The 15,739-nt window shown below is 44.7% G+C and overlaps 1 protein-coding gene across 1 annotated transcript in view; it reads right to left on the minus strand.

Moving 5' to 3' along the window:
• Positions 1 to 183: 183 nt before the first annotated feature.
• The window catches only part of LOC138607046 (importin-13-like), a 41,075-nt gene continuing 25,519 nt past the window's right edge, over positions 184 to 15,739 (minus strand). Inside the window, exons 7-23 of the mRNA XM_069679582.1 lie at positions 15,375 to 15,516; positions 14,763 to 14,929; positions 14,525 to 14,645; positions 14,262 to 14,409; positions 13,349 to 13,530; positions 13,197 to 13,223; positions 12,986 to 13,120; positions 12,081 to 12,233; positions 11,724 to 11,804; positions 11,318 to 11,455; positions 9,460 to 9,556; positions 7,492 to 7,544; positions 2,224 to 2,290; positions 2,072 to 2,130; positions 1,894 to 1,983; positions 1,572 to 1,753; positions 184 to 1,486 (exon numbers count right to left, since the gene is read on the minus strand). Coding sequence (XP_069535683.1) covers positions 1,390 to 1,486; positions 1,572 to 1,753; positions 1,894 to 1,983; positions 2,072 to 2,130; positions 2,224 to 2,290; positions 7,492 to 7,544; positions 9,460 to 9,556; positions 11,318 to 11,455; positions 11,724 to 11,804; positions 12,081 to 12,233; positions 12,986 to 13,120; positions 13,197 to 13,223; positions 13,349 to 13,530; positions 14,262 to 14,409; positions 14,525 to 14,645; positions 14,763 to 14,929; positions 15,375 to 15,516 — 1,939 coding nt within the window. The 3' untranslated portion in view covers positions 184 to 1,389. The remainder of the gene's footprint in view (positions 1,487 to 1,571; positions 1,754 to 1,893; positions 1,984 to 2,071; positions 2,131 to 2,223; positions 2,291 to 7,491; positions 7,545 to 9,459; positions 9,557 to 11,317; positions 11,456 to 11,723; positions 11,805 to 12,080; positions 12,234 to 12,985; positions 13,121 to 13,196; positions 13,224 to 13,348; positions 13,531 to 14,261; positions 14,410 to 14,524; positions 14,646 to 14,762; positions 14,930 to 15,374; positions 15,517 to 15,739) is intronic.

Consider the following 15,739-nt stretch of genomic DNA (forward strand, 5'->3'; position numbering starts at 1 on the left):
TAGGATGTGTAGGACACAAAGGTGTAGGTCATGTAGTACATGTAGGATGTGTAGGACATGTAGGATTTGTAGTACATATAGGTGTTGAGCATGTAGGACATGTAAAACGTGTAGGATTTGTAGGACGTATAGAATTTGCGGACAGTTTTGACCGAAGAATAAAGACGTCACACAGGCAGCAGCTGCAGTCTTTGATATATTTAATAAATTAAAGCAGAGGTACAAAAAAAACAATGTACAACCCCCCCATTTTGATGGAGCTCAGAACAGACCCAGAACTAGTCTGACCCCCCCCATTAAAGGAGCTCAGAACAGACCCAGGACCAGTCTGGCCCCCTCCCCTCCATAAAACACATACATGCTACATGTCTGCAGGCACCTCGGGTTAGACAGAAGGAGAAGAACACATTTCAGTGTTTAATGACAGCCAGTCAGCTGATTCACCCACAACAGGTTTTACTATCACTTCCTGTCATGTGAACAACAGGAGAGAGTGTCCATGACAGATCAATGAGGCTGATTAGTGATCACCTCGGGCAGGTCGCTCCAGGTGATATGAGGTGCTATGTGACTGAACATCTGGTCAATGATTAATGGATCAAAACATGTGTGAGTGAAGTTATGGATGTGACTGTAGGTCCAATATAAGTGCACTGAACAAGAAAGAAACATCTGTGCGCGCACACACACACACACACACACACACACACACACACACACACACACACACACACACACACACACACACGCCTCACTCATACAGGTATGAACACACACACACACACACACACACACACACTCAAATACACAAGAGTGTATAACTGTTAATATGCACAACTTGATTAATATTTTTGCACGGTAACAGATTAAGTTTCCTCCATACACTCAGTTCAGCTGCTATAGAAGCCTCTGCCCCCCCCCCCCCGCTTCACTGAGGCCTGTGTTAGCTCTTGTCCCCCCCACCCTCAGAAGGCATATATAATGAAAGAAGTCACAAACATGTCAAAAACATGGGGGGGGGTTCTCTTCACATTAGCAGCAGACTGACAACAACCATGTCTCTATATGTGTTCACATATACATTTGTATAATTCATTTGATTTATTCTGATATAATGTCAAGCTACGTACGATACCACTACCACTTCATACTAATCACCAGGAAACTGCCCAGGAACCACGCACAGATCTATGGGGGGGGGGGGGGGGGGCAGCATGCTGGGGTGCTGCAGAGAGGAAGAGACAGAGATGGGCGTGGAGCCACCGGACCGGTTTCCTGATTCCTCTGTTGATGGCCTGACTGGTCCAGGTGTTGGTCTTCAGTACAATCATGTCAGGAGATTCACTGACGGCGTTAATCACACCTGTGTGAGGTTCTGGTTTAGGTGTGTCAGTACTCAGCGGCGTACTCGGTCCCGTGGAGTCCTCTGCACAGCAGCGTGAATTCCTTCACAAGGTCTTTCACTCTCCTCTTGTTCACACGCTCCCTTAAGAGGCAGAGCCAGAGAAGACAGGTAAGAATGTGTAAGGAATCATGTGTTTGACTCGGTAAAGAAAGGTGAGCTGTGTTACCTGAGAATCTGTTGGGAGAAGTTGTCTTTTTGCTGAGGTGTGACGCGAGATGATGGGAAACCTGCAGGCTGCAGGGCCTCCTTCAGCCACACGGCGAGCAGAGAGAAGCAGTGTTTGTTCAGACAGAACAACACCTCAGCAAAAGGATCCATCAGACTCCGAGAAGCTCCGCCCCCAATGCCCTGCAGAGGGAGGGGACAATTAACTAAAGGGACTCGTTATAACAAGTGGAACATTTAACATCAGGGACTATATTATTATTATTATTATAACCCTGTTATAATGATAGAAGATGAGTCTCAGGTGTGACTCGGTGCCTCACCTCTAGCACGGCTGTGATCAGCAGCTTCCCGTCCTCCTGAACGACTCGAGCCACCGGAGGAACATCTGAGCAGTGAGGCAACAACTCAGTCTGCAGGACAAACAGACAGTCAGTACAGTCAATGAGTACAGTGTGTGTATGTGTGTGTGTGTGTGTGTGTGTTTGTGCGTGCACTCACAAAGAACAAGCAGGTCGACTTGACAGTCGGAGCTTCAGGGAACTTGAGTGACAGCAGTCCTGAAAGAGTCATAATCAAAAATAAACATTTACAGTTGGTCCTGTGTCTGTGCGTGTGTGTGTGCGTGTGTGTGTGTGTGTGTGTGTACTCACCACAGTGAAAAACTGCTTTCACGTCCAGACTCTCAGATAAAAAGAGGTCTGGTTTTCTTTTGAGGGCCTGCGAGAGAAAAACACGTTAAACACTGAATGTTTCTGTTGCTGCTGCATAACATCCCTCAAGTAACAAATACTGCTGTAAGAGATACTCCAGTATCGGATACTACAGTAAGAAGTACTACAGTGATAGATACTGCAGTATCAGATACTGCAGTATCAGATAGGGTATCAGTACCCGCTCAGCCTGGTAGGCGGCCTGGCTGCAGCTTTGAGATCCGCCCACCAGGCTGCAGTGTATTATAAACAGAGATCCTCCTCAGCAGGTCTAATGAACAAATATACAAATCAAACTGAAGTCAAACTGAAGGATGGTTTTCTTTAGAAACATTACTTTTCCTTGTTTCTGGTTGACTGCACTGAGTATGCAACAGAAGTGTGTAAGTAATAACATGTGCAGATAAAGAATCTCATAATAATGAACTCATTGAGGATGGAGGAGAGGAGAGAGATGGAAGTCAGATCTATCCAAAGATAGAAAACAAAGGAAGAAGAATGAAGACAAAAATATCAAACAGAAGAGCCATCAGCCAATTTGTCTCCACTGATTAATATTAATTGAATATTAATTCATCTGATTGGCTCTGGGCTGGAATGACTTCAGAGGACTAACCAGTCACCTGAGACCACAACACTTATTCTGATGTTACATCATCACCACACTGAGACAACGGCCCTTTTATGACAGAAAATCAGTCTGAAATAAAATATGCTCTCTGTCTGTAACTCCTGCGGGTAGTTTGAACTTTAAGGTTGGGGGTTCACAAAAATGGAATGCAATGCCTACAACCGAGGCAGAGTGATGAAATATTGCGAGAATTAGGCCTACCACAGAAAACCAAACTCGCACAAACTGTAAAACGTGATAGTAAAGCTGATACAGATCCTCAGCTGTTAGTGTTTCTCCAGAGACCGACCCTGTGGTGTCTTATTAAAACCTTATATGTTAAAACAAAGAGATGTCTGTAGAGTAGCAAAATTGCTAGGCATTTATAACCTAGGATACGCCACCCCACAGCTGCATGCAAGTTAAGTGTGCCTGTGATGTTCCGTGCTTTGTGAGCCTCTTAGATAATTTACTTAAGTCTGTGCAACTCTCTTCGTAAGTGTTTCTTCCCCACTTTGCTTAGAGAAATGGTTGCAGCCAAAACAAAACACAGTGTCCCGTGAGTGTTCCCCCTAGCTCGCAGAGACACCATGACTGACCAGGGCGTGGTTGCTGACAGGAGGCTCCTTCTTTGCAGGTCATGGGTGCATGTGTGAGTGTGTCCCTGCAGGCTACTGTACCACAGCTTTATGAAAATAATCACAGTCAATTCGTTGACTATTTGAATTTAGGGTAGACGGCAACAACAGTAATGTTGGTGGAGCTTACCTCCATTAGGGGTGTCTGTATTCAGCCCTTCTTCACATTTATATAGGGTGAAGAAGAGACGGATTGGTGATGAACTTTCAGCTCTTATAGTGGACATGTTAGCCTCTGAGTTAGCTCAGATTAAGGAAGGACCCACGGCTGCTGCTGTCTCAGCTTTGATGAGAGCGATGGTTTAGCTAATTTACACTCTAATGCTAGACATCCTGATGAGGATGCAGTGTTGATTCTGCTCCATGATTTTGATTTTCTGATATGGAAGTAGGAGAACAGAGGAACAAACAGTCTCCTCTCCCCTCAGCGACAGGTTCTAAAGGGGCAGGGGCAGATTCCCTGAAGGATGCTGAGGCTGAATCCACGGTTAGCCAAGCCATTCAATTGGCCACATCACAGCTCGGTCTGGATGCTGCCCCTGTAGAATCTGCTCCCTCAGGCACCTTTTTCAAACACACTATACAACCATCTGTCTTCAGGGTTCCACACTCTGTGCCATTTATTGACTGACTCTAGAGGCGCTGGCCAGACCCCAGGGTTCCTCCACTTGCTAAGTTACTGAAGGGCTTTGGCTGCTTTGACGGATGCTGCCCAATATGGTCCAGACAACATGCCTGACACTGAAACCTAATTCTTCTTTGATAGTCCCTCCAGATGAAGCCCTTACACCAGATGCCTGTTCTCTGCACCTACAGGGTAGTCACTGATAACCTCCTAACCAAGAGCTGTGAACTATGATAAAGCAGCTATCCACTTTGTCCTTTGCCCGTCACTGAGCGGCATGCACAAAACTGCCTAACGGTTGTTGAGGGCAAACCTGGCAGCCATTCAGGCCATTTCTTCCCAGATCATCTCAGTCACTTGGCAGCCTTAGCTACATGACCTTTCGTGTTCTGTACCCACAGTTCAATGGGGTCGGAATACCATCTAAGGTCTTTTGATTTTTATTGGGACATTTTGGTGCTTCTAAAGAAGCTGGCCAACAAACATACAAAGTTCTGTTCAATAAAGTTGGTCGTACTCAAATTGTTTTCTTGTACAGGCAGGAAGGATAGGAAGATAGAATCTTTTGTCCAATCCTTGATCTGAGGCTGCGAAACCTGTTTGTAAGGGTTCTTCATTTTCACATGCTTCACATAACGGATGTTCTTCAGGCTGTGTCAGAAAAGAACTCACCCCTCTGATCTTTATTATCACAGCACTTTCCCCTCTACAGTTCAAGGTATGCAGGTTCATCCTCATATGAATGATGGCTGATATGTGCTCAGGAGCAGACAATATGCAACACCAAAACTCTTCTGGCCCATGTGACTCAGGTGAGGCTCACTGTAAATTGTGAAGAGTTTTTAGTTGCCAGTCAGGGTTAGAGTTAGGGTTAGAATTAGGGTCCCAGACATTGGATGACATCCTCAACTTTTGCTGGGCAAAGTAAGAGAAGCAACAAGTCTTCCCCCTAGAGCTCCCTCCATTGCAGCCCTTGCCAATTTGGATCAACAATGGTGATGGTGATCATATCAAGACCATGCCTTCAATCTCTAGAACTGTAAAGCAACAAGGCTAATTTGTGGCACGGTGTTCCATTAGGCTCATTTCCCTCCCATCAGTAGAGAAGTGAGCCCAAGGTAGATTCAGTGTCCTCTCTTCCCACTGATCAAAAAACCCGCTAACACCCGGCTTTTTTGCTTAATGAGAAAGGCTACAATCAGCTTTCACACCCGGGTCAAATTACTCTGCAGTAGAACCGGGTAATTATTGCCTCGGCTCCGATCGGCATTGATGGGAATACAAAAGCTGTGTCGACACTCAAATCTCCTACCCCTTTCTGACGCGATGCTATGCCCCGTCTGTAACTTCTGCGAGTCCTTGTCTTCTCAGCTACAAATTCGGCCCGTCTCCGTCCAAGCAGCACTCGAACATCGTTCCAAATTTGTCAGCGCCGAGTTTGATGAACAGACTGAATGAGTAATAGATACAATAAAGACCTTACCACCGTAACATCGTCACTGGTTACTAACAGTTTTTGACGTCAGACAGTGACGCAGCAGAAAAGAGACCGACAGGAGTATACTCCACTGGCAATAGGAACAGAGACAGTCGGCATCTATATGCAGGTCTTCCCAGGTCTGAAAACCTTCATCAACACACAAATTTTGATGGGACAGGGGTATCTGAGGCTTGAGGCTGTATTGAACTTAAGGTCAATCATCGAGGGGACCCAGAGTCCTTGACAGAGATGTACACTTAGGCCTCAGACATTTTTTTCCTTTCTTGGCAGGGAAAGATTGCCTTTTTAGGTCAGATAACAATTCAAAAGTTTATCTTCAGAAACATCAAAACACTGACCGCTGTGGTTCTCCCTATGGGAACCAACCAGTTCAGGTCAGGGCACACTGGCACACAACTGGACAGACTATAACCTGAATGTCTTAGCTCTGCTTTTGCTGACACTTAAGCAAATAGACAGATGCAACCACACAGTGTTGATGGTGGCCAAATATGTCCACTTATTGCATGGTGCATTTGGCATCCATCTATGTTTGACCCTTGAAGTGCTTCTGAGTTCTTCAAGCTGCCTTCATGGGATTTTCCTATTGTCCTAGAAACTTTATGTTCTCTACCTTGGAGTGAGCTGACCTCAGATGTCAGTCTGGTAAAACTGCCTTTTTCCTGCTGTTCAGTTTGACATTAAAACTGGGTTGTTGATATCATATCGCATGCAAACAGGCTCAGTGGCCTTTAGGGTATCCCTGTGAAATGTGTCTTGACTTCTTGGGTTCATTGAGAGGTGTTCCACTGAGCGACAACGGTGCTGCAGCCCTTAGGGCTTCTTCCTGTATCTTTGCCCAACTCTACAGAGTTAACATGGCCGACCCTCATCCTGTGGTAACCACTCTGGTCTGCTTCTTCTGAAACACGGTAAGCGCTTATCTTTTTGACCTTGTTGGTATGAGTCCTCCAGGTATTACATATTATCTCCGGTCGTCAGAAAGATGGAGACAGAACGAGAGTTCTTAATTTATCTAAAGGTTCTACGATTATGGATGAGCAGCCAGATTTGTTTGTCAGGTTGCTGCCATCACACAGGTCACCTGTGTCTGTATTAAGTTTCAACCCCAAATGCATGCCTGCGATGCATATCCAGGGTTTACACGTCTCTGGTGTTCACCCAGTTCTTAGGAAAATTATGAAATGAAAAATGTCCAAATGAAATGGACTCCCTCACAGCTGATTCTTACAGGCCATTCAGGATCTGGCTCCCACTGGATTTCTGACCATTCCCGCCCACTCTCGCATTGTGTGTTTTCCACTCCTGCCCGCTCCCGCAAAGATTCTGACCATTCCTGCCGGCACAATAGAGTTCCATTGATTTTGTCTTCTCCCTCCCCACAGGGATTAAACGATACTTTATTGTTTAGTATTAATAAAGAGAGGCACACTGCGCACACTCTGGTGATGCTAGAAGACGAGGAAAAGCTCTAAACAAACAAATTCCTACAATTTTCATCCTGCGAAAATCCTGCTGTTTATTTTTTGACCACCCACTCCTGCCTACAGTAAAGTTTGAACCGACCGCTCACGTGAGATTTACATTGGGTCCCATGGGACACAGTGTGAATATTATAGGAAACAATGAGAAAAAAATGAAAGGCCTGGTCTCTGTGTGGTGAGAGGACTGTTAGACTCAAAGTGTTTGACTGTTTTAAACACTCCCCTCAGTTTTCATTCCACAGCCTCGCCTGTCAGTAAATTTCAACAGGAGGAAGAAGAGGGAGGACAGAAAAAGACAGTAAGAGAGAGAGAGAAACCCAAAGTGAATGAAATAAGAAACAAAAACACACCTGAGCTTGGAGTTGCATAAATGAATCAACAATATCAGGATGATCCCTGGGTCCTAAAATATAATAAAGATGAAACTTAAGAAATCATAAGAGAAGAATAATATACAAACAGCAACTGAACAGATTCAACAGTCATGTGGAAATAAAAGAAAACTCAAAAATATTTCATTGAAATAATTCACACGTGAGTAAGGAACAAAGGGGAGGGGGCGGGGGGGCATATGAAGCTTTGGCAGAGTCTTGGAAGGACAGACCAACCAAAAGAAAACAGGCAGAAGACAAAGACATGAGTCTGTCTGGAGAGAAACAAAGAAAGAAGTAACGAGAGAAAAACAACAAACCTAAAGAAACAAAAGTGGGTTTGGAGTGGGAACCCAGGAGGCACCTCTGTTACTGCGACACTTTAGAGGAAAAGGGACCCCAGCCCAAAACAGACCTCCCCGGACCTCCTCGACTCGAGGCACCAAAGGTATCAACCAACAACAATATGTTTCAAACCGGTGCCTCGGGGGTGGAGGTCCTGCAGAGAGTCCAATCAGAGCTGGTCTCTAAGGTCCCCCCTTGCTTGAAAGGTGAACCCAAAGCCTTCAGTATGAATCTTAGCCAAAGACCAGGATCAGGACCAGAATAAGGTCATGATCAGGATCAGGACCTCGTGCTGGACACAGACTACAGGACTTTTTAAGACTCCTTTAAATGTGGTCTCTGATTCATGTTGGAAGTCTGTCCAACAGAAAACTAAAGAAACAGAACAAACGTCTGTAGTGAGCGCCCAGCTTTACTGTTCTCACACTCCAAACAGGTATCCTGCTCAGTAACACCCCCCCCCCCCCCCACACACACACACACACACACACACACACCCCCTCCCCCAGAAAGGACCCAGAGCAAATTCAGAAATCCGACTGTGACCCTGAGACTGTCTACTGAGAGGAACCTGCTCAGAAAAGAAAGAGTTTAGAGGCAGGAGGAGAGGCAGCCATTACTGAACTAGTCGGGGGGGGGGGGGGGGGGGGGCACAAAGGGAATAGGGGGTGAAAGAACTGCAACACAGACCCTGACCTCAGCGTGCCTCATGTCGACAGAATAACCCTCTGATCAACACTTTGTAAAGTCAAGTCGTTTTCTATCAAACAAACTTTAAATTAAAAAACAGAATTTACATTTCAATAATTTTAAACTCAAACAAACAAATCAAGAAACAAAACATCTCAAAGAGCTTCAATAAACACTCTGCAGCCACAGACAGACCAGTGACCTCTGACCTCTCCTTTACAGATTGCTGACCTCTGACCTCTCATTTACAGGTTGCTGACCTCTGACTTCTAGTTTACGGTCTGCTGACCTCTAGTTTACAGGTTGCTGACCTTTAGTTTACAGTTTGCTGACCTCTGACCTCTCATTTACAGGTTGCTGACCTCTGACCTCTAGTTTACAGGTTGCTGACCTCTGACCTCTAGTTTACAGGTTGCTGACCTCTCCTTTACAGATTGCTGACCTCTCATTTACAGGTTGCTGACCTCTGACCTCTAGTTTACAGGTTGCTGACCTCTTGTTTACAGGTAGCTGACCTCTGACCTCTTGTTTACAGGGTGCTGACCTCTGACCTCTTGTTTACAGGGTGCTGACCTCTGACATCTCGTTTACAGGGTGCTGACCTCTGGTTTAGAGATTGCTGACTTCTGACCTCTCATTTACAGTTTGCTGATCTCTGACATCTCGTTTACAGGTTGCTGACCTCTGACCTCTCATTTACAGTTTGCTGACCTCTGACATCTCGTTTACAGGTTGCTGTCTTCTGACCTTTAATTTACAGTCTGCTGACCTCTGACCTCTCGTTTACAAGTAGCTGACCTCTGACCTCTTGTTAACAGGGTGCTGACCTCTGACCTCTCGTTTACAGGTTGCTGACCTCTCTATCAATCTACCATGATCACAAACATTAAGTCCCGCCCCCGGACCCCCTACCTTGCTGGAAGATGGACAGTGTTACCGTGGTAACCAGCTCAAACAGAGCCTTGATGGGGGGGAAGTGGTCGGTCTCACTGGCAAAGATGTGGACCATCTGAAACACAGCAGACAGGTGTAATACTAGTACTTTATAATACTGTGTAGTACTTTATCATACTGTGTAGTACTTTGCAGCCAAAGCACTCCAGAGTCTCCATCATTATATGCTGGTGATATTTCAGCCAAGTTTTTCTCTGCCTGCCCAGAGGGGGGAGCATTTTCTCACCATCATGGCGTCAATCCAAACAAGCTTCTAATACATCACCTTTGCGTGCTACGAAGGAGCCTGTGCAGTTGGAGAGAACCTGATTGACACCAACAGAGCTACAGCTAGCATGAGGGAGGACTACCAGCTCTTTGTAAGGCACAGAAAACTGAGTTCCATGTGAAAACTGAGTTCCATGTGCCAGATCGTTCTCAGGTCATTCGTATGGCACACTCCTCCCTCCCAACCTGCCATCCGGGGGTAAAACGCACTCTGTTTGTGATGAAACAACACTTCTGGTGGCACTCCATGGATACTGGGGTGGTTGAGTATGTTGCCACTCTCCCCACCTGTTTCAGAAACAAGGTGTTTTGACGTTCTACACCCAGGTTGCTGATGCCTGCCCTGATCAGAAGGTAATACAGTGGTCGACAAATTTTCCAGGATGGATTATTTTACTCCCCTCCCCAAGCTACCCTCTGCCAACGAGACAGCAGAAGTTGTTGTGTTGGAACTTTTCAGTGTGCCTTCGGCTATTACTCACCCGTTTCCGGCTCCGGAGGAGGATGTCAGGTCTTAATCACCTGGGAACATAAGATGCCACAAGAGAGCGGCTAACCATGGACGCAGCCTTGTCCCTGCCTCCCACACCAGCCAGAGGGTCTGGTTGTCGACCCAGGACATAGGGGTGGAATCACTTAAGTTTGGCCCTTGATTTGTTTGCCCATTCCCTGTTTTCCAGATGATTAATCCTGTGGCTGTGAGACTAAAACTTCATGTGAGCGGATTGAAACCAGTCATGGAGAGCTTTCCAGTTCAGTGTACACTGTCTGAAAACTTTTGGCCATCGTGGGTGACAGTACTCGATGGACTGAGAGGACTATGCCCCTGAAGAGAAGTTGTGCGCCTCCACCAGTAACATTATGGACCCAGACCTCATTCGACACTTTGTCTGTTTCTGTCAGGTGTGAGCCTTATAGCGGGGGGCACATGTCAAGCATTTCTTCTGGCTAAGTTATGTTTCTGGTTGTTTGAAAGTATTCCTTGTCTCATGTTGTTCAGTTTCTGACGTCCCCTCTCATTTCAGACTCAAGATGCCCTCGTGTGTCTTCCACCTGTATCATCGTCAACCCCAACCCTATTGTGTCCCAGTTGCCTTCTCTTTTCCGATGTGTATTTAGTCTTTGTGTTCCTTCTATTCACCGCCAGTTTAAGTACCTTCAAAGTGGGGCGCTTGTTTAGCTCAGTTGGTAGAGCAGGTGTCCCCATATACAGAGGCTACAGTCGTCGTTGCAATGATCGAAGGCTCGACTCCCGATCTGCCGTGCATTTGGTGCATGTTATCCCCCACTCTCTTCTCCCTACGTTTTCTGTCTCACTTCATCTGTCCTATCTAATAAAGGCAAAAAGCCCCCAAAAAAAGTACCTTCAATGTGAGTAAAAATCCAGCCTTTATTCCTAGTGTAGGTTGTTAAACTCCCTACCTTTAGACTTGAGTCGTGCATTGTATCCCCTGTATGTGCCTGGTCTGACAGTAATACTTAAAAAACTGTGAAATAATGTGTGTGTGTGTGTGTGTGTGTGTGTGTGTGTGTGTGTGCGCGCATGTACCTGGCGTGTGAGGTCGAGGGCAGAGCTCTGAGGGATGGTGCTGTACATCTGACCCAACATCTCACTGAGCTGAGAAACCATCGGAGCGAAGTCATGTAGAAGAGTCTTCACCGACTTCTCAAAGATGGCACACACTGCCTGAGAGAGGATGTGACATCATACCTGGTCATGACATCATCTACACGTGCCATCATGACATCACAATCAGTCAGTAGAGCAGGGGCATCTAGAACAGGGTCAAAGTCCTTGACGTATCGGCCGGGGTTCCACTCGGACTCATGGCACTTTGATGCATGTCTAACCGTATCTCTGTCTGTCTAAATTCCCTGTCCTATCTAATAAAAGGCAAAAGGCCCAAAAAATAATCTTTAATAATGTGTAATGTGACCTCAGTTTGATGACTCACCTCCACAACCTGCGAGTCATTGAGCCATTTACTGAGCACGCTCTGTATGAGAGCGAACACCTGCTGTAGAACAACGACCACCTGAAAACACACAAGCACCGTCATTAGCTATAAATATAAATAAACACATTAGGTATACATATAATACGTATAAAATACAGACACTGTAGATAATGTATGTAAACTCATAAACAAATACTCTGAACACCTGAGTGACAGAACTACTACTTCCTGTTTCCACCCTGGGGGACTGATTACAGAGCCCTTAAATATTAACATGACATTCAGACTGTTGCTGATATTCACTATTTTTGTCCCATCACCCCCCCCCCCCTTGTGGTGACAGAGGAGACTGACTGGGTTGGGTCCACATGGAGGCGGGGCTGCTTTGACAGGTGGAGCTGATCCGTCAGCTGATTCGTCGTCCTGCTTGCTGATGTCGAGTGTGGTGAAGAGGTTGGACAGAAGCCCCAGGATGTGGATAATCGCTAACTTATTGGATGGATTCGGCTGAAAGGAGACAAATAAATGGATTATTCATAGACCAAGCCTCGTAGTAAATCTGGCTCGTTTAGAGCACAGTGACTGCTGCAAGTCAACTGATTATAACTCTGCTTCTAAAGATGACAAACTTTGTTAAACAGACGATATAGATCATCTATAATTCAAAATATATTAAATGTCCTTCTCACAGAAATATAATCAATCATGCACTTATTTATAATTTTATCTATTTATTATTTGTGGAATAATTAGAGTCAATAATTATTCATTCTCCCCTAATGTCATGTAATGTGCTGGCCTCTCCACCAGGGGGCACTGTTTATCAGCCGCAAATACAGAACCTGATCTGATAGTCTGATGTAACAGAGAAACATCACAGAGCCAGACAGGAGCCCCCTGCCCAATGTTTTAACTGATTGTTCATCAAAGATCTTCTCCAGAGATCTGCACAGTGTTTGTTTAACATCATCAGACTCTGATGCAGCAGCATTTTTTTGACAGACTGAATGAATGTGTGTGTGTGTGTGTGTGTTTGAGTCAGTTGCCCGTGGTGATCAGGGTCAGATCCAATCTGGTCCTGCAGAGAAATGTTCCTCTGCAGTGACAACACAGACTCATGGCCTGTTCCTATTGGCCAGTGTCCAGAAGAGCCTGCTGTGTGTGTGTGTGTGTGTGTGTGTGTGTGTGTGTGTGAGTGTGTGTGTGTGTGTGTGCGTGTGTGTGTGTGTGTGTGTGTGTGTGTGTGTGTGTGTACGCACCGTCTCATCAGCTAGTTTCTCCAGCTGCTGGATGTACGGTGTGATGAGGGAGTGCAGGTTTCTTAAGATTTCCTCCACGGGCAGAGCGGACAGCAGGAAGCCGAGCGCCTGCATCAACCACATACACTGACTGGTCTGCAAGACAAGAGGGCAGCTTTACTTCACTGTTTTACGGTGAGACCTCACAGACAGGATGTAAATGAACACTGACCTTGTGGATCTGCTTGATGAGAACCTCCTGCAGAGAAAACATCAAACAGAGAGGGCGTCAACTCTGGAGTCTGATAGATGTGAGAAACATGGTTGATCTCATAACCATGGACTATCACATGAGAATCAGCAGGTACACCTGTATTCACACACCTGTGAGACAGCCACTATGTTGGAGGCGTATGGAGGAAGGTCGTTCTTACACTCCCTGCAGATCTTCTTCAGTGTAGAAACAGAAGAAACAGAAAGATCCGGGTTTCCTAACGCCTGCAGCACCAGAGGCAACACGCTGCTGAGCATCACCGGGTGATCGGCCAGCCATTCCGCCAGAGCACCTGAGAGGGCGAGTAATGTTTCTACCTGTGTTTACCTCAAATTCATGAGTTGTAACGTTAAATAAAGGAGTTATAACGTTAAATAAAGGAGTTATAACTTTAAATAAAAGAGTTAAAACGTTAAATAAAAGAGTTATAACTTTAAATAAAGGAGTTATAATGTTATAACGTTACATAAAGGAGTTATAACGTTAAATAAAAGAGTTATAACTTTAAATAAAAGAGTTAAAACGTTAAATAAAAGAGTTATAACTTTAAATAAAGGAGTTATAATGTTATAACGTTACATAAAGGAGTTATAACGTTAAATAAAGGAGTTATAACTTTAAATAAAAGAGTTAAAATGTTAAATAAAGGAGTTATAATGTTATAACGTTACATAAAGGAGTTCTAACGTTAAATAAAGGAGTTATAACTTTAAATAAAAGAGTTAAAATGTTAAATAAAGGAGTTATAATGTTATAACGTTACATAAAGGTGTTATAACGTTACATAAAGGCGTTATAACGTTAAATAAAGGAGTTATAACTTTAAATAAAGGAGTAATAACATTTAAAAAAGGAGTTATAAGTTAAAATAAAGGAGTTATAAGCTTAAATAAAGGTGTTATAACTTTAAATAAAGGAGCTATAAGCTTAAATAAAGGAGTCATGACTTTTAATAAAGGAGTTAAAACGTAAAAAAAAGGAGTTATAACTTTAAATAAAGGAGTTGAATCTGTGTTTTCTCACCGATCGTGAACATGACTGTGTCGGCCAGCTGCACGTTGTTGATGGTGATTCTGGGGATGAGTCCGATGAGGCCGGGGATGACGTCAGAATAGTTCACATCGATGGTTTCTGCGATGGACTGGAAGCCGTACAGCAAAGCTTCTGTGTGCTGTAACAGAGGGACGACTATCACATGTTAAAATGTTAAATGTTAAAACATTTATTCCTGTGTGATGTGTGCTAACATGAGGTCATAATCTGTAAAACACTCTGATCACCGTTACCTGCCAGGACATCGGCTGCCCTGCATCCGTCAGCAGTCTGCCCAGTTTGTCATACAGGTTACTCAGAAGCTCCGCCCCCAACATCTCATACACGTACATGAGTGTGTCTGAGATGTCCACCCTGAAAACACAAACACACACTAACGTGTTTAACATGCACCAGATATCTGCCATAATATTCTATTTTTGTATCAGTCAGGCAGGTATGTCCTCTCACCTGACCGACACATACACACACCTGTAGATCCTGAACTGCTCCTTCTCGTCAGACGACCAGGACTCATACTCCTGGTCTGAAGGAAACTGGGCTTTATGTAGCAGAACATCCACCAGCTGGAAGTACACCGGTCTGTAGACCTGCAGGTAGATCACCTGCTTCCCCGACTCAAAGGACATGATCTCATCCTGGGGGGGGGGGGGACATAATCATCATCAGTCCTCTGAAACAGACGACATCTTCTGTGTGTGTCTGTCTGTGTGAGTCAGTGTGTGTGTGTGTGTGTGTGTGTGTGTGTGTGTGTCTGTTTGTGTGTGAGTCTGTGTGTGTGTGTGTGTGTGTGTGTGTGTGTGTGTGTGTCTGTTTGTGTGTGAGTCTGTGAGTCTGTGTGTGTGTGTGTGTGTGTGTGTGTGTCTATCTGTCTGTGTGTCTGTCTGTGTGTGAGTCTGTGTGTGTGTGTGTGTGTGAGCGTCCGTCTGATTATAGATTATTAGAGTGATTGTAAATAAAGGAGTTATAACTATAAATAAAGTTATAACTTTAAATAAAGAAGTTATAACTTGATAGATAAATGATATAGATTAGTAGCAGCAGGTAAAGATGGGGGGGGGGGGGTTATAGGAAAAGATTTACCTGTAGTGTGTACCAGAAGGTGAGTGTGAGCGAGCTGGTGGTCTCGTTGACCGGGTAGTGACCCGGGATGCCGGTACAGAACATGATCATGTTGACTAAAGCCAAGAAGCTCTGCCAGTGATCCACCTGCTCCAGCAGAGTCCTACAGGTGAGGGGGGCGGGGTTAGATATAGGTAAACTCATAAGTCAGTACTAAATCATGGATGAGAGGGAGACAGAACACAGAACGATCTTATCAAAACAAGACTAAAGAAAGAAGTTTCTCTGCAATAATAAAACATTTTTAATTTAATATTTTAGATATTTAGGCGTTTCAGTTAAAACATTTTTAATACGTTTCATTTAATTACAGAGTCACACACACA

Source organism: Semicossyphus pulcher, unplaced genomic scaffold (assembly GCF_022749685.1).
Source record: "Semicossyphus pulcher isolate SPU_LCO1_2020_fin unplaced genomic scaffold, fSemPul1.0.p SCAF_4, whole genome shotgun sequence".
NCBI lineage: Eukaryota > Metazoa > Chordata > Actinopteri > Labriformes > Labridae > Semicossyphus > Semicossyphus pulcher.